This window comes from Vidua chalybeata, chromosome 10, assembly GCF_026979565.1.
Source record: "Vidua chalybeata isolate OUT-0048 chromosome 10, bVidCha1 merged haplotype, whole genome shotgun sequence".
Lineage (NCBI taxonomy): Eukaryota > Metazoa > Chordata > Aves > Passeriformes > Viduidae > Vidua > Vidua chalybeata.
The window spans coordinates 23882506-23905266 of record NC_071539.1 but is presented as its reverse complement, the minus strand read 5'-3'; the positions used below and the strand labels follow the sequence as shown (position 1 = coordinate 23905266).

Here is a 22761-nt window from a genome sequence, read left to right as displayed (position 1 = left end):
TAAGCACAGTCTGTAAGACTGAAATTCACAATAGAAGATATACAGACCAGCTAGAATAAATAAACTTCAAGTCATAATAAACTTACAACCCCCTGAAACAGGCCCAGTTATAAGAAGTCAGTATCCCCTCTTCACAGATGTTAAAGCCGGTATGTCGTAATTATTGAGTATAACGCTAATTTTGGTTTTAAGGCTAAGTGCAGTTATGTATTTTCCTTCCTTTATAAAAGCGTTAAAGCTCCCTGAACATGAGGGCAGCAATTCCCCACGCCCCGCGGCAGTGAAGCCGTGGCCGGCTGACGAGGCCGGTGCCCCGCACAGTACAGGCGCCTCCGGGCACCACGCGGAGCCGCAGTGACACAGACAGAGCCAGGTGAGGTTCCATGTGCGAATTCCCAGCGGTTCCTCCCTCTGGGGCAGCCTGCCCGGACGCGGGGCCGGGAGTCGCCCCTCACAGCGGGCAGCCGCCAGTACAGCGCACCCGCTGCCGCTCGCAGCCCTCCGGACCCGCGGGGCAACAGCGCTTTAATCCCGCACGGTGGCCTCAATTCCACCGTTTTTCCTGCTACGGAGACTCCCCGCTAAGGAAGGAAAGCCGCAGCCCTGCTCCGCGCCCTGGGCGGCTGAGGGAGCCGGGCAGCAGGCGGTGCTGCCGCGGGACGGGCTCCCCGCCCGCAGCAGGCCCTCCGCAGCGCTTTCAAAGCACAGACGCGCTGGGAGCGCTCGGAGCAGCAGCGTTCCTGCCCTTTGCCTCCGGGAAAGTGCCGGGGGACCGCGTGTCTCCCCCACGCCTGGAGGAGACTCGGGAGACCTCATAGCAATCTACAGGTTCCTCATGAGGGGCAGGCACTGATCGCTGCTCTCTGGCGACCAGTGACAGGACCCGAAAGAACCGCCTGAAGCTGTGTCAGGGGAGGTTTAGGTTGGATATCACGAAAAGGTTTTTCACTCAGAGTGGCTGGGCACTGGAACAGGCTCTGCAGGGCACCAAGCCTGTCTGAGTTCAAGAAGCATTTGGACAACGCTCTCAGGTACAGGATGCGACTCCTGGCACATGAGGTGACTCTTGGCACAGGGTGTGACTGCTGTGCAGGGCCAGGAGGAGCCGGGCTCGCTGGTCCCGCTGTGTCCCCGCCCGCTCGGGCCGTGCCGTGACTCCATTTCCCGGCGCGCCGCGGGGCGGGAAGGGGCGGGAGCGAAGATGGCGGCGCTGGGGGCGCGGGGCTCGGCGGCGCTCCCGGCGCGGCTGCGGGCGCTGTGGGCGCTCCCCGCGCGGCGGGCGCTGGCGGCGGATGCGGGCGGTACGCGAGGGGACCCGGGGGCACCCCCAGAGCGCTCCCGGCTGGCGCAGCCTCGGGGCCCAGCCGCCCCGCGTGCTGGTGGGCGGCTGCGGTACGCGTGGGGAGGGATGCGGGTCGGGGCGGGTGTGGGGCCGCGGAGGGCCCGGCGGGGCGGCAGGAGCCGTGAGGGCAGGGGGTGACCGTGGGCGTCCCCTCAGCCCCCGGGTAACAGCGTGTGCCCTCTCCCGCAGAGGGAAAGGCCGCCCAGCCCAAGCCCGCCTTCACGGACGAAGCGGTTCAGACACTGCTTTACAAAATGACGGGACTCGACCTGCACAAGGTGTTCCGGCCTGTGAAAAAGGGCCTCAAGCCGCCCCACTACAAGCTGATGACCGAAGCTCAGCTGGAAGAGGTAGGCTGCTCTGCTTCCTTCGGAAGTAAGTGTTGATTTTAGCAAAATGCCTGTAATAGCCCGTATTTCGACCTTCCTTACTGCTGCGTTTGAAAACATTCTGGTTTCTTTACTTTGTTTCGGATTATTCCCTAAATCAGTGTAAATCAGTGTTTCTTCACTTGAAATAGTTTGGTTTGTCCAGTTTTATGCGATTTTGATGGAATATGGGAGGAAAACTGATATTTTTTGAGTGATAGTTTCTCTTTATTAACATGTTAATGGTTCCTAACTCTCTCAAATACCTTCATCTGATGCTTAAGTTATAGCTCTGGGAATCCTTTGACTACTTTTTTTCCCTCTGCCCTCTGGTCTGACTTCATTCAGGATGACAAAGGGCCTGACTTAAGCCAGTTCTGCTGTAGCCACAATTAAAGCTATATACAAACTGTTGGTTGTGGTTTGTATTTTGGGGGAAATTTACCATGGAAAAACACTGAAATAAACTTGGTGTTTGCAACTTGGTGTTTGTCTGTTGTAGTTTTGTAACTTCCTCCAGCATTTTGTCCAGGTTTTAGTAGTGGTAAATTGTTTACATGAAATTCACCTACCTAGAGGTGCAATTGGTGCCTCATTTTTTTCTCAACAGCAGAGGAAGAAAAGTAAGCTTCTCTAAATGAAAATATTTGTCCCCAAATTGTATGTTATCTTTCCAATAGGATAATATTTTTAATTGTTAAATTTTTTTTCCCCTACAAGGCCACAAGAAAAGCCATTGAGGAAGCTAAAACAAAACTAATCATGCCCCCTGTTTTGAATGAACGAGAGCCAATTGATGATGTCTTAGCAGAAGACAAAGTCCTTGAAGGAACTGAAACTGCAAAATATGTCTTTACAGATTTAAGTTACTCCATTCCACATCGTGTAAGTAATGTGATCAACAGTATTAATTTGTTCTCAAAATAAACTTGAATGCAAATGTAGATGGGGCAGTTTGCAAAAGGGCTGAGGAGTTGAAAGTTCCGTCTGGTACAAGGCAGTAGAGAAAAATGTATTTCTAAATACCTGCTTCTAACTGATAATCATAAATTACATTCTGCTACTCAAAAGCAGGCATGGGAAAGCTGTGTGGTAAGTAGTTAATTATTTTATAAGCAGGTGCTTGTGATATGCTAGGAGTGCTGAGTTCTTCTGTGCTCCAAGAAGCTTTCTGTAGGATTGGATTCCTTTGTAAGATGGAACTACTCCACACTTGCAAAGATGTGGTGGAAAGTTGTGGAAATGATGAAGGAGTTCCCAGGAAAGCTGTAAAGAAACAGTTGTCTAATGGAATTGGGGAGTATAAGGATAAAGTTTCTTTTGTGTAATGAAACATCTCAATTGTCTTTAAGAACCAGTAATAAGAGGCCAAAAAAATTCTTAACCAAGTTCTGATTCCAAGAACCCTTCATGGTTCAAACGTGCATATAGTGATGATCCTCTGAAATGAGCTGCCCAGTCTTCCATCTATTACTCTGAGAGCTTTCTCCAGGAAACAGCTGTTTATTCTCCTGCTGCACCATTGGCTTGGTTTGAAAGACAGGTGTCTGCTAGGGAAGGCAGAAGCCTCCCTGGAGTGCAGAATGTGAACCCTCTCCCTCCAAATAATTATAATTTTGAAATTAAGGGGCTCTCAGGCAAAGATAAGGGAGTAGGAATAACAGTTCTTTACTAGGATGTGTAACAAGGCAAACAAAAACCAGTAACTACAGCATTAGCAACAAACAGAACCAGGGACCCGGTAAGAGTCTTCTCGACTGCAGGCACTTCCCCTTTGGTGCAGTTACCGTCACAGCCGGCAGGAATGAGCAAAATCCCGGGCTGGTGGGTGAGATGTACCAGAGGTTTCACGGCGGTAGCTGGAACTGCGGGACTACGGCGTGGGGAAACTCAGAGCAGGAGCAAAGAAACAGCGGGGCTGGGGCAGCGGCGGCCCGGCTCCGAGCAAGGCAGGGAGAGGCGAGGATCGGGATTCCCAGGGCACACGGGGTTCGGGATTCCGGGGCACACGGGGTTTGGGATTCCCAGGCACACGGGGTTCGGGATTCCCAGGCACACGGGGTTCAGGATTCCCAGGGCACACGGGGTTCGGGATTCCCAGGCACACGGGGTTCAGGATTCCCAGGGCACATGGGGTTCGGGATTCCCAGGCACATGGGGTTCGGGATTCCCAGGGCACATGGGGTTCGGGATTCCCAGGCACATGGGGTTCGGGATTCCGGGGCACATGGGGTTCGGGATTCCCAGGCACATGGGGTTCGGGATTCCCAGGCACACGGGGTTTGGAATTCCCGGGCACACGGGGTTTGGGATTCCCAGGCACATGGGGTTCGGGATTCCCAGGCACATGGGGTTAAGGATTCCGGGGCACACGGGGTTTGGGATTCCCAGGCACATGGGGTTCGGGATTCCCAGGCACATGGGGTTAAGGATTCCGGGGCACACGGGGTTTGGGATTCCCAGGCACATGGGGTTCTGGATTCCGGGGCACACGGGGTTCGGGATTCCCGGGCACACGAGCAGATGGTGATCGGTCCCTCAGGGCTGAGCTCCAGCGGTGCCAGTGAATTGTCCCCGCAGTAAGCGACAGCCTGGCTGTCCTCTTCTGATGCCAAAATGAGAGAGAGAGAGTTCCCAACTCCCCAGCGCTGTCTTTTACCTGCCTCTACTCTTGTGGTATCTCTGTCCCCCCCGAAAGAAAACTCCCAAAAACCAGAGCACCCAGCCGTCAGTGCTTCTTAGCAGCTCAATGGGAAAAGAAATTCACAAATAGCAAGGAAAGAAAAACCCAACCCTCAACAACCATACTGAAAACTTTCCTGTCCAACAAACTTTCCCGTTTGCCACCCTAAAGCAGTTATGCTTCTGAACAGATCTGAGTATATTGTTTAATTTGTTGTATTTTTTGCCTTGTACTTGCTCTTACTTTATTCTAGTCTACCTCTGGAAAAAAGGTACGAAAGTGCACGACACTTGCATTCCTAATTTTGTATGGGTTATTAAATGATAAAATCAGGCTAACTTCCTGTCTGGGTGTGAGTCATGTTATCTGTAAACTTCCCAGAGCCGTGGCTTTCAGTGTTGGCTCATGCACAGTTGTCAGATAGCAAAACTGAGGTGCAAAAGCAGCACTTATTCAGCAGGTAGTAAGGCAGAAATGATGAATCTGGCACATGGCAACAGTCAGTTAGAAACTGGTGTTATTTGGGTGACTTTAGGAGTAGAAGGACTTTGACAAATGAGGGGTTTTTTAGGATGGTTCTGGCTATGAAGAGAGAAGGTTTTAGACAATGTTTGGTTTTTACCTCATTTGCAGGAACGTTTCATTGTAGTTAGAGAACCAAACGGGGTGTTACGCAAAGCTACGTGGGAGGAACGAGACAGGATGATCCAGATATTCTTCCCAAAGGAAGGGCGCAGGGTGATTCCCCCAACATTATTCAAGGATGAGAACCTTGGGGTAAGCTCTTCTTGGCTTTGAAGCTGAGCACTTTTACTTCATTGCAGTCTGACAGTGAAACTCTGCTCTCTGGGCAGAGTAACTTGGAGTAATCCATTCTGCATGGATGTGTTTAGTTGCTTGAATTCTGTTTTGACAATTGCCTTTCATTGTAACTTGGTTAAAATACTTGAAACAAAGTTCCAGGTCAGGGCCAGGTAAATCCTAGGTAGGTGACACAGTATTCTCTGTCATACTAGAAACAATTGTACATTTCATCTGGAAATGTGAACTGGTGTTTCAGAATCAAAAATCAAGAAACATTAATATAATGTCATCAAGGCAGTTGCTGTACTTCTGTCCATTTTATCTTTTGATGAAGGGTTTACTCATTGTAAGTGCTGTCCAGAACAGAGTTGTGGCTGATGTTTTGATTTAGGGAAGTTGGGATGGCGTGATTACATAATCTATCCCTGAATCTGAATTGTTGTTTCAGACTGTATTTCAGCAAGACCGTCACGAAGATGTCCTGAACATGTGCATTGCTCAGTTTGAGCCAGATTCACCTGACTATATCAGAGTGAGTTCACTTTCTATTTTTCTAGCAAAAAAAAAAAAAAATCCTAGTGGAGAATTGTTATCTGGGGAGCAGAGGTGTTGGTCATATGTGCTCTAATTTTCCTATATAGATTATCTTGTGATGAGTTTTGGGGTTTATTTTTATGCAAAGCAGTAAAAGAGGATTTTGCACAAGTAATTTTCACCAGCCTAGAATGGTACTGCACATACAAAAATAGTCTTTATTCAGGTACTTTGGGAAGCAAAGCAGAATTGATGGTAACACTGACAGGGGCTCTGAGCAGAGTTTTGCTGCTGAAGTCACACTGACTGCTGGCTTAGGAGCTGGCAGGACTAGCTAGGGAGCTGACAAAAGTGCATTTTGAGAAACAGCACTGTGCACAAAGTATTATTTTTGACAAAGACCAGTTACAAAAATATAGATCTAGCAGAATAAAATTAGTAGCTATAGCTTAAATGCTAGTCTACACTTGCTTTTAAAATGTTTACTTCTCTTTAAACTGTAATGTTCACAGTGATTTGAGAAGTTGTAACTTGTATTAGGCGATTTTTCAAGTAACTTTTTTTCCTAAGTAAAATTTCACAGCTCCTTGCTCTAGTATTTTTCTCCTGAAAGAACAGATGCAGCTTGCCCGCAGTGCAGTGAAGGTCCAGAGTTTATGTCCCTGTCTCCCCAAAAGTTCAGGAGAGACAGGATTTAGTTTCCTTTTACCATAAGGAGGTCTATGGCTAAATACCAAGGACTAGGCTAGCCCGGTGTTACCCTGAATTATAACAGGCATATGATTCAGCATGTGGCTTACCCCTGCACCTTAGGGAAATGAAAAGGATTAAGAGCTGTGAGAGGTGCAGGGGGAAAGCTGTCACCAGGCTCCAGTTCTGCAATGAAAGCAGCGTGCATGCGCGCAGGTTCACCACCGCACCTATGAGGACATCGAGAAACACGGCAAGTACGACCTGCTGCGCTCAACCAGGCACTTCGGGGGCATGGTGTGGTACCTGCTCAGCAGGAAGAAGACAGATGGCTTACTCATAGACATGATCAACAGAGACCTGTAAGTACAGCCTGGCACTTGGGAATCCTGCCTTGCCTTAGACAAGTACCGCCTTTCGATAGTAAAAACAGTATTTCTGTCAGATGTAGGCAAGTTCTCATTTGCATGATGTTTTAGGCCAGCTCTAGCAGCTAGCTGTGTAGCTACTCTTAGCTGTACAGGAGCACCAGTAATAGTCCATGAAGATGTAGGGTATATATAGGTTTCTGCAAAAATTAGCCTTCTGTAGTTTTCGGGTTTTTATTTTTGTTTCCCAAGTAATTGTCAGAACACTTCCAGCTCTGAACTCTTCTGATCTTAAAGCCTTTCCATACTGAGCTAATTTTTGGCTTATAAGGTTGATACACTCTGGGTTTTAGAGCAATTCCTAAGTAGCTTAGGAACATGTAGATAAGGTTTCATTTTAAATGGATGAAATTTCTATAAAACATGGTGCTAAAGTTATTCAAAGTTCCCTGAAATGAACAATATTCAATAGTTCAAAATGTCACTAGAGCTGGGAGAAATTTGTACAATCAGAACTCCAAGTTGCAGTGATAGTGGCATTTATTTCCTGCTGTTTCAGTTAGAAACTTGAAACAGATGGTCAGATCTTGCTTTTAAACCTGAGCATATGGAGAAATCAGGAAGGTTGCTGGTTTAGAATCAGATTGGTAAAGGGAAAACTCACGTATCTGGCCAATTTAAATAAGCAGAGTTTGGAATGTCTTTTCCTGCCACACACTTCAGTAGTTTTAAACTCAGCTGAGAGCTCAGTGTCACAGGATTTCTCATGCTGCTTCTGTAAAACATACTGGTCATCACAGTCAGCGTGAGAAAGTTCCACTAAATATTCATTATTGGTAATTAATTATATTTTCAGAAGGATGTCAGCTGTATTACTGCTGAGCAGGCCAGCAGGCTTCAGCTTCAGCAGGGACAGATGTAGGTACTTGCCTGTGTATTCCAGGGCCTGGATACTCAGTGGAATGAGCAGTTTGACAGCCTGTGCTGTGCAAAGTACATCACAAAATACACTCTCAGTAAATACTCTGAAGAGAAAGGAGTTGCTAAAATGAGCCTTTATTTGTTTAGGCTGGATGATGCTACAAGTTTAATTACACTGTATCATATGCTTCACCCTGAATGTCAGTCAGCAAAGGAAGCTAAGGAACAGAAACTTGAAGGAGTTGATCTGATCAAGGTAAGCTTTTCTGCTTTAAGCTGTGTAACCTGCAGAAGAGAGTTTTTTAACCAGCAGAACCCTATTTAGTAGTTAAATTTCTCCTTACCTTAGGAAGCAGATACTTAACCAGAATTGTTGTACATGCCACACTGGGGTTTTTTAACTCTATACGTACAGCTGCACCAGGATTTCAGTTGTGGGTGGCTGATCTGCCACTGGCATGATGACTCTGCTGTTACATTAACATCTCTCCTGCCGTGGCTGCAGGTATTTGTGAAAACTGAATCCCAGAGAGAAGGTTATATCCAGCTGGCCCTGCAGGCTTATGAAGAAGCAATGGCTACTTCTTCAGCTTCATGAAGTAAACCTCAGTTCATCAGAAGTTTTAAGTCTGTTTATAAGCATTTTCTGTACAGGATTCCACAATAAATACTTGAAAATGACTGCTATAGAATGTATTTTTCATTACTGAAATATATGTGAATCAGTACAGCAGTTTATTTTGAAAAGTTCTGTAAGTGAACTTAGAGCAGCCATCATGACTTATTTTTGCCGACACTGTACCCCGAGTTCAATTTTTTTATTGTTGCATCTTAAATCTAAGGAATTGCCCACAATTTATTTTAGTTATTTAGGTAAGTGCAGGGTCTGGACAGCTTCATTTAGAAAAGGGTGTAACAAACACCACTTCTAACCCTTAAGCTGTATCACTGCTCTGTTGGAGCTTTTAGCTAGAAGTGGTGTCTGAAAGAGTAACTGAGCTGATACTGATGGTTACCAGTGCTAGATGGCAGCACAGTGAAAACACAACCACACACCTCAGTGTAGGTGCTGAGAAAAGTCAGGTTAAAATACTATTTTTCAGCTACTGTGCTCCTCTTTCACAGATTTGGAATATCCACTATAGAAACTGGGTTATTCTTAAGAATTTTACTATTCTTAGTAAATATTACTAGTAAATGGAGAACTGAGGAGCAGAATGTTTAAAAGGATTTATTGAATCGCTTGATAAATGAAAACATTTTTAGTATGTTTTTGAGGAGGCTTTCATCTTGAATTTCAACATACTGGAAGCTGATTCTCTTTGTACAGTTGCTAGCTGTATACTTCCTTCTACATGTACATGGTCCACTTGTGATATAAAAATCAAAATAACTTGCAGCACATAGTCCACAGAACTTCATTTCTCTGGGTTTTGACCAAATTATTTCCTGATTTGGTCATCTGTAAAAGGATGTTCACTCATCTAAGATCTCTTCATCCAGATTGATATCTGTGGTATCAATATCCTCCAGATCCAAGTTATCTAAGTCATCTTCCAAGTCCAGCAGTGTCTAGGGAGAGAAAAGACTGGATGAGGGGGATACCACTATGGTTACATGTGATGCCTTATGGGATGGATGGCTCTGTAGGATGGGTCTGCACTCTGCAAACCACAGCCAAGGCCTCATGAGGAACACAAGTGCTAAAGGAGGCTGGAGAGCAGCTGCCTACTTGGTGAGGAAGCCTCTTCCACCAGTGCAGCTTTTTACTATGCTGTGAGCAGCTAGGTTTGAACTGCCCTTGTCACCCCCACCTGCTGAACTGGTCTGTTACTGTGTGCAGGGCTCTGAACACTGCTCTGGGACTGCCAGAGTCAGGTGTGCAGTAGCTTGGTTAAATCACACTCATTGAAGTCTTTAATGTAAAATGAATTGAGTGCTTATACTTCCCCTCATAAAACTGGGTACCTTTTGATCTCTTGCTGGAAGGTTATCAGAATTCTGCACAACTGTCTTCATCACTTCTTGTTTAGGAGAGGGAACTGGTTCTTCAGCCTTCTTCTAATGGCAAAGAAATTCCTTTAGTTTTCTTTCAATTTAAATTCTTTCAATAAAAGCAGGTAACAACAGCAGACCTCTAATGCCCCTTGCCCAGCAGTTCTCTTTCAGCTTCCCTCAGGTACTCTTGAGCCACATCTTCACTGTCAAAAAAGATTCTAGTCCTCACTCCACTGGAGACTATTTCCCTCCCCAGTATATTTGAAGCAGTTGATGATGGAACTGATAAAATGAGAGCTGTCAGAAATTATCAGTTCATTTTAAATACTGAAGTGCTGTTAGTGATTTTCAACATCCTCAGCAGGAGAGACTAAATAAGTTGAGACTGACAGCAGATTTTAGTAGTTTGGCTTTGTGTTCCAAATCCTATAATGGTTTTACACTTTCTTCTTGATTCACTGCTGCACAAGTTTTATATTAAGATAATTCATCAGTCAGTACTCTTATTGAAGCAATGGTACTATTCAGTTAACTATATTTAATTATAGAATTAACCTATCTCCTACAAAACATCCCATATTCAGCCTCAGCTGTAAGAGGCAACTGGGGTTTAGGGCTTCTATGCAATCATGAGCTGAATGCAAAGACACAGTGAGGTCTTCTTGTCAGCTTCTATGGCAAGCTAGTTCTCAGTTCTTTCCTTTTGTTTCCATAGGTAGTCCAGACAATGTTATCGTCTTTAACGAATGTGCATAGAAGTTTGATTTTGCTTTAATAGTATTTCCTTGGATGCACAAGTGGCAAAGAGTCACTACAGAGGCTTGAAAGTAACTTAATCTCTCTGCTCTGCCAGGGATGTCCAAAACTATGTTTTGTAGTGTACCTCCTATGAGGAAAAATGTATAGACAATGGAGAGTTGTAGCTTTTCTGTTTCTCCTTCAGAAAAGGAGAGAAAAGTTTCCAGTGCAGTTTTGATTTTAGATGTTTATAGCCTCTAAAGAGTTGTGCCAGCATCACTGCCTCCAAGAAACCCTCGCATTACGATTTTCACATACAAATGTAGTGTATTTGACTTGAGCAAAATCAGAAGTTGTCATCTTCTCCTAAGGCTCTGAAAAGCTTTAAGTGCTTGTTTCAATCTGTATGCTTATACTTTATACTTGTCCTATTTTTTGCATAAGAATTGGACAATTGAGGTGGTAAAAAAATTAGTTTGTTACTTCAGACATTGATTAGAACCTATGTTCAAGTACCTGAGTAACTTGGTCAGTTAGTTATGGAGCAGTGTTATTCTAGAACCATGGAGCACACCAGCAAAGAACACAGAGCATTTGTCACTGCTGTAATTGGCAAGAGTTTCCATTTCCAGCTACTGAGCTTTTAGAAAACCAGCTGCAGTCAAGGCAGTGTTTGTAAATGCAACTGGAGTTATCTTTCTGTAGGATGAATTCAATTGAAAGACTCTAGAACTACTCACACTACACAGGGTTACCCAAGGTAAGGAAGCATACAAATCATTTCACAGTCAAGAAGCTGTTAGTTGGTACAGATGTAGATTAAAAAGAATCTGAGGGAAAAGAACATGAAGCCAACTGCAGCACATACAGTCAAGGTAATAAAAGCAACAATTTGTCCATTACCGGTGAAATATTGTCCAGGGTAGATGTTACAGTAAGATAGCAAAATTCTCCCTTAGATTCATCAGTCACTGACCTGAGATGTCATTATTCCAGAGGGCTCAAATCCTTTTGCTTCTTCAAGTAAGTTTCTTTCTTCATTTGGCTAAAAGTTAAAAAAAAAAAAAAACAGACACATTTAAGTGTTGCACTGAGTTGCTTAGAGGTGATTTTACACAGCACCAAATGTTCTTTTTCTAGAGACAGTAAAACCTTCTACTTACAGTGACAAGGGGATATTCCCTGGCCGGCCTCAAGTCAGCAAGACTTTGCTTAACATACTCTTCAGCAACAAAAGCCTCCTTTAATCCAGGGAAAAGATTTTCATATTCTGTAGGATCAGCAAGGGACTCAGCAGCCTTTTGATTGACTTTAGAGAGGTTCTCCCGCCAGAGTTTAACAACCCTGGAGATGTAAACCAGATTTGTTACAGCTCATTCAGACAACACAGCTCATGCTCTGCATATGCTTAGAAATTACCTTGAAACTTGGCTTGGCAAATACGTCCGTGCAAGGAAAGCAGCTTCAGGGAGACGCCCAGTTTTGATCAGGAGTTCCAAACATGAATCAAGCCTAAAAAGATTTTGAAATGTGATTTTAACCAGTAAACTTAATAAAATCTTGTATTAGAAAGCTGTTTATTCTATTCCATTAATTTAAGGTGCTTTCATTTCAGATTTTAAATCTAGCAGCCATCATAGAATGAACATTTCTGAGAAGGACCTATGCCCATCTTTCTCCATTTAGTTTTTAGTTAGCTGAAGTTAACCACTTGAAGAACCTGAGGGTCTCAGCACTTGAGAAAGCAGAACAGAACAATCAGAAGCTCATTTGCTTGCACTTACTTTCCCTGCAGGAAGTAGCTCATAAATGCCACATTATTCTTGCCATCCTTTTCTGCACCTTCGGCCAACTTGTTCACCATGCTGGCGTTCCCTGAAGCTGTGGCCAGGAGCAGCAGCCCTCCGTAGTCTTGGGCATGGTGGAGACACTCCTGGGCTAAGCCAAACTGGCATTTACTGATGGCAAGCTCTGCAAGCTGCTTCCACTTCTGTTCTGACTGATTGTACAAAAAGGGGAGAGGGAGGGAAAGAAAAAAACCAAACCACTCACATTTCTGAACAGCATTTAAAGGTTTTCAGAGCACTCAGTATGAAAATGTAAGTTGACTTGTGAAAGTGCTGTATCCCATGACTACACCTGTCTTCCCGTTGAGATACTGTAATTATTGCAGCTTCCCAGCATGACACAGTGAGTGTTAAGAGATCCCTACCTAGCTGTAACATTACATAAACTAAACAGCTTCTCAGTAAACATGGAGGGGGGAGGCAGGCATAACTCTGGAAATTTAACTATAACAATCTCTTAAAGCTCCCAAGTTAAATGCTCCTCAATGCTGAAAGGCATTTGTGTCTGTAACTAAGTTAACATTCCTTCTAAATAACTTGATTATTTTACAGGAGGAACAGTGAGATTGACTCTCTGCATAATAACAATGGGACAAATCAGTTTTTTTAGTGCAGCAGTCTAAGTTTGCCAATGCTGGAACAAAAGTCTGAAGGCTTCAGCCCTATCTTTCCTCCTCTCACTGTTAAGTATTGGAGATTAAGGCTTGGTTCTGGGCTCAAGTTTTGTATTCTCCAGGAGTTCCTGTAGCTTTCTGAGCAGACACCATTCTTGGTCCCCATCCCACAGCTTAGATTCCTTTGAATTACGGGCAGAAGAACTTCATTAAAGGAGTTGGAGGCATTTCAGTTGTGTTTAGGGAGTTGTACTGTATCCCCACATACCACTGCCTTTTCTTAAAGGGCCTCTCAGACACCTGCTAATACTCAGAATCCAGGATGAATCACCCAAATTTATATCATTACCTCTGCTTCCATTGCAAGCTGATAGGCTATTTTTAATTCTCCAAGTTGAAGAGCAAGTTCAAAACGATGCTCTGGGTCTGTAGATACTGCAAGAGCTTGTTGTTTGAAGCCCTAAAATAAAAATCTGACAGTGAAGCTGAGACCTGTCAGGTCAAACATAATCCTAAATACTTTAACAAAAGCACTCTGAACAGAAGGTTACAGTGTTCTCAAACGAACAGGATAATTAACAAGAGTTAATGCTCACAGATATCACTGGGTTTTGCTTAGCAAACTCAATTAAGAATGTGAACAAACGGATTTATTTAGCTGGATAACCAAGAAGTAGTTTTCTTGCCTGTTTTTCAAGAAAATGTGCGACCCTGGTTCTCTGTTCTTTTGGGATTGTGGGAAGAACTTTGTCAGCCATGCCGAAATCCCTCCTCATCACAGCAGTTTGATATTCGAGCACTGAGACCAGCAGAGAGTAACTAACAATGTTTAGCTCTTTATCGCCCAAATACAGCCTGTTGTCCTTGGGGATGTACCCCAGGAGATACATTGTTCTGAAACAAAACAAAGAGCAGTCAGCTTCAACAGATCCACACAAACAGTCTTTAAAAAACCATTCCAGTAGTTCTTATGGTAGCAAGAATACTCCCATCAAACACCCTGCTTTTCCTGGATGCACTCATTCACACAGCACTGTTCATCCCTCAGAACCGCACTGCTGCCCCACTTCTTCCCACCTCTGGTGCTTAAAGCAGGGCACAGCAGCAGCTGCCAGGATTCACCTTGAACCCCCTTTCACTGAGAGAACCATGAACACTTTAACCAAAGCAGCAACTCACCTGTCCAGGTGGGCAATGGTGACAATCTCTCCTCCAACGTAGTAGTTGAGTCTGTTCACAGAACTGGTGTAAATAAAGCAGTCACCGACCCACAGACCTGTTTTCACAATCTCCTGGATCTCACCAAGAACCTGCAAAGCAAATTTTGGGTAATTAGATGCATAAAAAGGTACTTCTAGGTAGCAGAAAGACTACTGCAATTTAAAATATAATTCCATATTCTATACTTAATTAGTTGGGCAAGTTGCAAATATAAGTTTAGATACAGATTAGAAGTACATAAATGATAATTTCATTTAACTTGCCTGCTACCCTAATTCCTAACTAAGCCAATTATAAATCTAGGAAACAAGCACCAAACTAAGCATTAAGCAACACAATCAAAGGTAACTTTCCATCTGAAATTTTGATTCACCATGTAAGGTTTTTTCACTTCTCAAACTTGACTAACATTACAAAATTGTAGGAAAAAAATTAAGCAATGACCCAAAAGTGTGTTTAAAAAAAAAAATCTCTGTAACTCTCTGACAGTAGTGAACAGATGAAGAGAAATGCAGGCATCAAGGTCTATTATGCTGAGTTTCAGACAGGGATACACTCCTCATGAATCCCAGAAAAATTATTAAGTGTTCCTCAGGCAGGTGCACAATGTGTGATATTAAAAATGGTCTGGAAACTAACACTTAAATTGGACTATGTTAAGGACTAAGTTTGCTGCACTCTCTTGCTTCTACCATCTCTAATCTCATTCCACTTTTTAAATAGAAGGTACCTCAAAGGCATCTTCAATTCCATCTTCAGTGACACCTTCATGTGTTTCTTGGGCTGCTGCCACTTTTTCTGACAAGTACTTGAGAATGAAGAATGACTCTTCTGTAGCAATGCACACGAGCTCACCCGAGTCAGACCAGAAAATCTGTGACAGCAGAATCAACAGTGGCAGTGTTACAAACTCCAGGCTAAGAAGGATTATGTGGGAATTAAGGGTAAAACACAACAACTCTAGAAGCTTTAGGACTGAGAAGCCAACACATACAGGAATTTTTCTGCCCTTTCTACTACATGACTGAGATAAACTTAAATTATTAGTTTATTATTGACAGCTTTGCTTCATGCAAGAAAACCAGTTCAGTAAAAAAAATAGGAATCAGTAAACCCAGACAGGTAGTATCTTCAGTCCCATGCAGAAACTCACATGTTTGGGCTGGATTTCAATCCTGCGAATCAGCTCTGTGTTCTCCCAGTCATAGAATGCCAGGCCATTAACAGATCTGACTCCCAGCAGAAAGCCACCATAAATGCCTGGAAGAAAATAAAAGTGGAAGAAATCCACATTGTGCAAAATCCATGCCAGCATATCTATTTTTAAAGTACTTACCTTCTGCTCCAAAATCAGGCTTGAACGACTTCTTCTCTTTGAAATTTTTAAATATCTTTACAACACTGTTGCTCTCCCTGATTGCATACCTAAATAGAGATTAAATTGTAAATAAACAAAACAATTATTTAGTTTCCAAAGTAGGAAATTACTAAACCAAAAGCTGCTACAAAACAACTGCATTTGAGTTATCTTCTAAAACCAGCAGAGTGCTAAAAATTCAAACTTTTCAAGCAGGACAATCATTGAAAGTTCATTTTACATGCATGTTTTGGTTTTCATTGCCTGAAAACTAAAGTAGCAGCATATGTAACAAAGGAAAAAACTTTCAAGACTTACTCTGAAGAGTCATGTGCCCACACAAACTCCTGTGCTGAACCAAAGCTCTTGTTCCTCAGAGCCATGGCTGTATAGATGATGTATTCACCATCACCACATACCACCACGAACCTGGGGCAGGAGAGAGAGGCACTTGTCAGGTATCTGTGTCCAGGTCAGCAGGCAGCAGCAAGAAAGCAGATTATCTGTAAAGGTAAAGGCTCCCATGCCCAAGGTTATCACTGAAACACAGAGCATGAGCTTTATATGCGCGTAAAATGTCAAGGAACTCCATTTCCTTCCTGAGTCATGCTCCTTCTGGTCTCCACTGAGCACCTCTTGGACCTTGGATCCCTTTTATTTGAGCCTGTTAACAAATAAACCCCAGCCAGTTCAAAGAGAAGTGATGAAGGAATGTGTTACCGTCCATTAGGGTTGTGCTGGATTGTCTGAGGATAGATTTCACAGCTGCCCATATCCTTCACAGCCAGTGGCAACCTCTCTCCATCTTTGATTTCAGCGTCTCCCATTGCTTTCAAGTTAGCCTGTTGGACTTCAGAATGTTTAGCCCAAATAATTTTTCCATTTGCATCCATGGACATGGCAGGTTCTTCACGTCCAAGCTAGAAAGTAGAAAGAAAGAAAGAAGTGAGGCTATGGAAAAAAATACATTGTTCCTTTTCTTTTCAGTTGAAAATATCAAGTGAAATAGCCAATCTCTATCAAAAAATGCCAATTAAAATGCCAAAATGTCAGTATTCTACGTATTATCCCAGCGATGAATCACAATTTCTCACTTCAAACGTTAACTGTACCTTAACAATGATGCTGCCTTCATCATACCCCAAAGCCACGTTGTTGGAGCCCCTCAGGCTGGCCACACACCACACCCTCTCCATGCCATAGTTCAGGGTGCTCTCCAGGCGGTAAGTGCTGGAGTGCCAGATCCGCACCGTACCTGGGGAAAAACACAGGGACAGATCCTTTCATCTCGGTGTGAGGGCAGCAGGGGTGCAGCCACACCACCACAAGAGCTCTCCCCTCAGTTCTTTTCCTGTCCTTTCTACACCAGAAAACCCAAAGTTACCATCTTCAGAGCCAGTGATGATGATGGGCAGCTCCGGATGGAAGCTGACACATGACACATTCTGAGCGTGGCCCTCCAGTGTCTGAACACAAGTTTTATTCTGAAAGAAAGAGAGCACACAATGCCATATTTTAACCCTTATTTCTTAAAAAAAAATCTGCCCCAAATCCAAAATAGATCTGAAAATTCTCTAGATTTCTTACATTTGCAAGGTGTTCAAACAGCACTAAGCTATTAAAAACTAATTGTATTGAGCTGTACCTATTGCCCAGAAGAAAATATTTCTCTTGACAGAAGTGTTTTCCTCTATTTTCAGATGTGTTTATGGCTAGAAAATATGCTTTCTTAGAGCTGCATAGCACAACACATTAAAGCATGATAGAATGCTGAGTTCACTGCAAAAAAAAAAAAATCATAACCAAACATTGCATCACAGGTGAAAACAGATCTAATTTAGGTCTTTGGTAAGAATGTTCATTCACACAGTTGTGAAAGACAGGCTACTCTGCTTGAGGTAACTTAGACCAGAGCATGTATAGTGTCTCCAGCTGCACATGGTGGCAAAATCTCAAGTACTCTCATGTACTGTTCATGACTGCACTGAATACTTAAATTAACAGTGCCAGCTTCAACTTCTGGACTTGGATTTACTCCAGGGCAGTAAGTTTTAGTGACCAGAAAGTACTACCTAACAACTTCTGTCTTGCCCTTCTGGCCATTCAGACCTGTAGACAGGAAGAACTTAGGAGCTCCAGGGTCCAGCAACAGAAGTGAATCCCTGGATTAGATCTCTCTTTCCTGAGGAGCATTCAAGCAGGGCACCTTATCACTCCTGCCCTGTTTGGGGGTAGAAGCACTGCATGGGTGTGCATGCAACACATGGGACTGTGCCAATGTGAACAGGATGAAACAGAAAGCTATAAAGAATGAAGAAAAAAAAAAAGAGAGGTGGAAGGATTGAAAGAGTTGATACATGAGCAATATTTACATTTGAACATAGAGGAGGAACAGCTTAATCCACAAACATGAGGCCTAAAAGGCAGGGAATCAATTTGTCACAAGAAAAAAAAAATCTGACAACAGAAACTTTATACCAAATGTGTCAGCCTGCACAAAGGCTTCTGAAGAGCTGAGCACGCACCTGGTAGTCCCAGATCTTCACCAGGCGGTCATCTGCCCCAGAAATGAGGTATGGCTTGTCCCCACCACTGTAATAGTCAATGCAGTTCACTCCTTTCTCGTGGCCTTCCAAGGTGAAGTTGGGAGAGGATGATCCAAGCTGCCACACCTGACCAATAAAACACAACCACCTGTACCCAGCAACCTGCTGTGTCCAGGTCATCCTTGGCACACACAACAGGTATGCAGAAGTACTTCACAACTCCAAAGAGAAATAACACAGAATTCCAAAGACATTGTTGTTTTCTTAGGTGAAAAACCTCAACAACTGCTCAGCAGTCCTTCCCCCAATGAACACAAATAACATGCTGAATTGCCCATGTTCTCTGCTCATACCTCTAAACATTGAAATTGGTTGCTTTAAACTTTTTTTAAGGACATGAAACCATATAAAGCACTGTTTTTAAGAAGTACTATGTGTTTATAAAATTAGCTAGTAACTAATTGTTATTATACACGAGTTTCCTCCATGTCCTGAATTTTAATTTTTCCAGTTACACTAAAGAACATCAAATCTCATGTTAAATGAGGATACAAAATGAAGCAAGTCAAGTGTAGATATACTAGTGTCTTCTCATGTTTATCACATCAAATCAACATTTATATGCACCTGATCTCAACATCTGTGGCCATATGAAATCAGTGCTAGCTTTTTACAGCCAATATACTGAGAATGTACAGGAAATCTGAGGAGGTGTTACTGCTCAGTGGCTGCAAAGCTGTACTCACAGGTATTTAGTAACAGCTGCAAAGCAGATGAGAACATGAGGAGGCTGAAGGCATCTCGGGAAACAATTCCATGCATAGACAGCCAAGGACACCTTTACCAGGGTTGTTTTTTTAGTGCACATTTAAAGTCTTTATCCGCTATACAGTTTCACTACTCCCAAATCTCTCACTGAAAGTAAAACTATTACTCCTCTCCATTTTTCTGTGCAGTCCAAATGGAGATACAGTACTTAAAAGAGTTTAAAGAACTATTTTCCAATTGTTACAGACAACAGGTAATCTGGTAAATTTACTGAATTTTTCCGTCAAAATTCTTTTACTGCACCTGCTTTTAAGAATACTGACCTATCATCCATACAGGATTATTGGTCTGTGTACGCTGATAAAATCACTTAATGACTAAAAAACCCAGATATAGTTTCTCTACCTTAATTGTCCTATCCAAAGAAGCACTGGCAAACTGGTTATTGTCTTTTGGGTTTATGACAATCTGCATGACGTAATGGGTGTGTCCTTCAAACACCTGAGAACAAGACCATTTCTTATCCCAGTCCCAGAGTTTGATCAGCATGTCATCTGGAAAAAACCACAAACAACAAACAACCAAGCTTCAGTGGGTGATAACGACCTCCTTAAAGTGCATAATCCTCCAGAACTTCGTGGTACAGTATGGAAAGGAGGCACTGCTAATAATCTATTTGCATCTATAGGAGTATCAGTCCAGGACCACAGGGAGATGAAAGCTGTCTGTTGCTTTCAAGTCAGATTCCCAGCTAAAAACTTACTCCAAGCCACGAGTAAATTTTTTAAAAACCACAACCTGAGCTGTTATTTTAGAGTTTGCCATGCTAATTAGGACACATACGAATGTTTCCTCTGGCAGATATTAAGAGAGAAGGCTCTTTGCTTTTCTCTGACAAGAACACAAGCCATTATATTTGAAATTTTAGGTGCAGTTGATATGCCATTAAAAAAACATGAATGCCTCTGCCAAGAAACAACAAAATGACAACTGTCACATTGGCTTCTTGCTCAAGGACTCCTGAGTCCTCCCAAGAAGACCTGGAAGCACTCACTCCACAGGAAACAGGAGCCTGAGAACAGCTGAATATGAAAATATCCCAAAATATCTCACCACTGCTTGTGAGGATGAAGGGCTGCGTGGGGTGCACTGCAATGCACCGGATGTAGTCAGAATGGGCCTCAAACATGTGAACTCTTTCCAGGGTGTTGTAATTAAAAACTCTGATCTGCATGTCATCCTGGAAAAGGGAGAAAAAGCCACATGAACAGAAGTCTTTTGTGCAGTGCACCTTCTATGCAACGCAGGGAAGGAAGGAAAAACCTTTCCACTATTAAAGACAACAAAATGTTTAGGAATTTTGCTTGCCAATGATACAAATTATACTTGGATGCAGAAGGCTATACATTACACACTGCTGTTTCAAGTCATTTATGAAATGGAAAAAACTTCAACCAAATTTTCATTTTTACAAGTAACTGAGTCATGGCAGCATATGGTAATGAAATGAAAATACATTTTTACTCTGGGTACAGGGCAGAAGACTAGGAAATGAAAGTTGAGACAAAAATATTTAGGTATTACCTTAATTTAGCCAAAAAATATTCACTCCATAAAGAAAAATGTGTTACCAAGATCAGAATACAGCTATTCCTCTCAAGGTACATTCACCAAATAAAAGCAGACATTTTTTTTCTAGTGGTGAGCAAAACTAAAAAATTATTTTTAATATAACCAAGAAAAAAAGTAGAAAGCAATTTCAAATTCATCTTACCTAGGACTGTCAACAGTTTAATCTTAGTTAAAGTAGCATATATGATACTGAGTCAGAACTCTGTGCTGAGTACATTCCACATGGCAGTAAAAGCTGAACTCCATCTACCTGGCATTACCTGCAAAGTCAGTCACCTTAGCAGGCTGCTCTCTTTCGAAATGAAAATTTAAACTTCTAAGCATCCTTAAAGGAGAAAACTTCTGGGAAACTGTAATAAAGTATTCCCTTCTCTACAAAATCGTATCAGATCAGATTATTACGTGATGCAAACGGTAATGGCATGAAAATTGATCAGAGAAAGTGCAGCTGAATAGGAAATCACAACAGGAACCAGCTTACAGCTCCAGTAACAACCCAGTTCTTCCTTGCCACGAACTTGGCAGCTCTCACTGGCAGGTCACACACTTCAAAATTCTTCACCAGAGTCTGAAAATAAAAACAGTTACATTTATAGCACTGGAGAAAATACTGACTTTGAAATGAGCTCCTTCTATTTTCTTAACAGTATCCAGTATGTCACTTCCTTGTGTACTGCTAGAGTGACTCTTGTTCTCAGCCAGAGGAGAGCACAGTCAGTTAGCAGCAGTGACTGAATACTCTGTACAAATTCAATTTTCCAGCACCACATACACATCTGTCAGTTATGCACATTTCACAATAAGGCACAGCTGAAGCCCTCACCTGTGTCTCGTGGTTCCAAACACAGACACTGCCGTTGTAGAGGCTGGCCAGCATCCATGGCTCCGTGGGATGCAGGTCCACACTCTTCACCCGGTCAGAGCGGGCGGTCAGCTTCCGCTTGATGTCCAGTCGCAGAGGCTGGGGGAAACAATTGGGACTACCAATTAAACAGCAATTAAATTGCTGTTGAATTGGTGACTTAACAGCAAACTAGCTCAGAAAAGGGAAAAGGAAAGCTACAGTTTACTCTTAGAATAAAAGGATCCAATCCTGCTGTCCATGCAGACAGATGGTTACTATTTGTGTCTCTGATTTTGTAAGAAGACATCACATCCCCACCAACGGCAGTGGCTCTGCTTAATTTAATTCTGTGAAAATCAGAATTTCTTCATACTGCAAAAGTATCTCCAGCAGAGTCAAAAAAAAAAAAAATGCACTGCACATCCTCCTGGTGTGCCTGAACTATGAAAGCAAAGCAAAAAGAATTTGCTTCTAATACAAATGTTAGAAAATAAATCTTCCTGCTACTTCACCTGACAAACCAGGACGAAAAGTCAGCTACCACAATAGAGCACAACAACGTTTGCCACTTCCATTCACAATTCAAAAATTACGTTTTAGAATGGAACACTGTCTTGTAGAAACTGACAGCAGGGAAAAGTTTAAGTCTTTCTCTTACAAAGACGGCTCTGACCTTCCACTTTAATCACTGGCAATGTACAGCCAGAGTATTTAAAAGGCATGAAGTCTGGCAGAGTAATTTTTTAATATATTCGAGGCATTGTGGATTCCTTTACACACTCACTGGCGATCATTTAACGCTGCTTCTATCTCACAGAGCTCAGTGGATAATGGCTGACCAAAGAACAATGCATGTATTAATAAAACCTGCAGTTATCTATATTAGACACTGCAAGGAAAAGGAACACCAGGTTATCAGGTAGTACCTGTACCACAGCTATGACATGGGATGTGGAGATGAATTTGGGTTCACTTCTCCTGCTCCAAACACCAGGAAGGCAGGCACAGCTACACTTGGCTCCGCGCTTATCCCGGGAACCGCTGGCACCTGCAGCTCCCGAGGGCCGGGAAGGGCCGCCCCGAGGTGCGGCACCCCGAGCCCCGGGACAGCCGCTCGCTGGGGCTGAGAACACCACGGGCAGCACCACACTGCTGCCCCGGCCCGGTGCCGGCCCCTCATGCGCTCGGTCCGCCGATCGCGGGGCTGCGCCGCCTCGCCGGGGCCGGCTCGAATGGTCACCCTCCCTCAGCGGGGGCGAGGCGCCCCCCGGGACCCTGCCTGTCGCTCACCATGGCTCCGCTGTGCCGAGGTGCCGCTCGGTGCCGCCCGGTGTCCCCAGGCGCTGCCCGGCCCCGCTCCGGCGCCGCCGCCCGGGCCCGCTCCGATCTCCGACGTGGAGCTTCCGGGCCCGCCGCTCTCGCGACAGCGCCGCCAGGGCGCCCCTTAGTCTCGCGAGAGCGAGGCGCTCCCGTGGGATGCCGGGAC

The 22761-nt window shown here is 43.6% G+C and overlaps 2 protein-coding genes across 5 annotated transcripts; one reads left to right on the top strand and one right to left on the bottom strand.

Annotated features, from left to right (window-relative positions):
- Positions 1-1011: 1011 nt before the first annotated feature.
- MRPS22 (mitochondrial ribosomal protein S22) lies at positions 1012-8391 on the top strand. Of its 2 annotated transcripts, none has more exons than XM_053951350.1 (8): positions 1012-1031; positions 1532-1692; positions 2431-2595; positions 5027-5170; positions 5646-5729; positions 6638-6783; positions 7858-7966; positions 8216-8391. In XM_053951350.1, exons 2-8 carry the CDS (start codon positions 1597-1599, stop codon positions 8306-8308), a joined length of 837 nt encoding a protein of 278 aa, XP_053807325.1. In that variant the 5' UTR covers positions 1012-1031; positions 1532-1596; the 3' UTR covers positions 8309-8391. The 2 variants fall into 2 exon arrangements, with proteins under 2 accessions (XP_053807325.1, XP_053807324.1); XM_053951349.1 differs by lacking the exon at positions 1012-1031 and adding an exon at positions 1202-1301.
- A 534-nt stretch (positions 8392-8925) lies between these two features.
- COPB2 (COPI coat complex subunit beta 2) lies at positions 8926-22676 on the bottom strand. 3 transcript variants are annotated; one of them, XM_053951347.1, is made up of 22 exons: positions 22566-22676; positions 21255-21392; positions 20913-20999; positions 19913-20039; positions 19205-19353; positions 18011-18157; positions 16870-16969; positions 16598-16740; positions 16206-16405; positions 15804-15914; positions 15465-15553; positions 15282-15388; positions 14859-15002; positions 14087-14217; positions 13594-13801; positions 13257-13367; positions 12231-12445; positions 11866-11958; positions 11610-11790; positions 11423-11491; positions 9679-9768; positions 8926-9282 (listed from the first exon to the last, which is right to left on the bottom strand). In XM_053951347.1, the coding sequence occupies exons 1-22, from the start codon at positions 22566-22568 to the stop codon at positions 9187-9189; spliced, it is 2739 nt and encodes a 912-aa protein (XP_053807322.1). In that variant the 5' UTR covers positions 22569-22676; the 3' UTR covers positions 8926-9186. The 3 variants fall into 3 exon arrangements, with proteins under 3 accessions (XP_053807322.1, XP_053807321.1, XP_053807323.1); XM_053951346.1 differs by having other exon boundaries at positions 9679-9771; positions 22566-22675; XM_053951348.1 differs by lacking the exon at positions 22566-22676 and adding an exon at positions 22202-22294 and having other exon boundaries at positions 9679-9771.
- Positions 22677-22761: the final 85 nt, after the last annotated feature.

Coding starts and splice junctions, on each gene's coding strand:
- COPB2 (XM_053951346.1), bottom strand. Junction 21,000..21,254: donor TTTGGAACCACGAGACACAG/GTGAGGGCTTCA, acceptor TTTTATTTTCAG/ACTCTGGTGAAGAATTTTGA. Junction 9,772..11,422: donor CTGGAATAATGACATCTCAG/GTCAGTGACTGA, acceptor CTTTGCCATTAG/AAGAAGGCTGAAGAACCAGT.
- MRPS22 (XM_053951349.1), top strand. CDS start 1,202: ATGGCGGCGCTGGGGGCGCGGGGCTCGGCGGCGCTCCCGGCGCGGCTG. Junction 2,596..5,026: donor GTTACTCCATTCCACATCGT/GTAAGTAATGTG, acceptor CCTCATTTGCAG/GAACGTTTCATTGTAGTTAG. Junction 7,967..8,215: donor AAGGAGTTGATCTGATCAAG/GTAAGCTTTTCT, acceptor CCGTGGCTGCAG/GTATTTGTGAAAACTGAATC.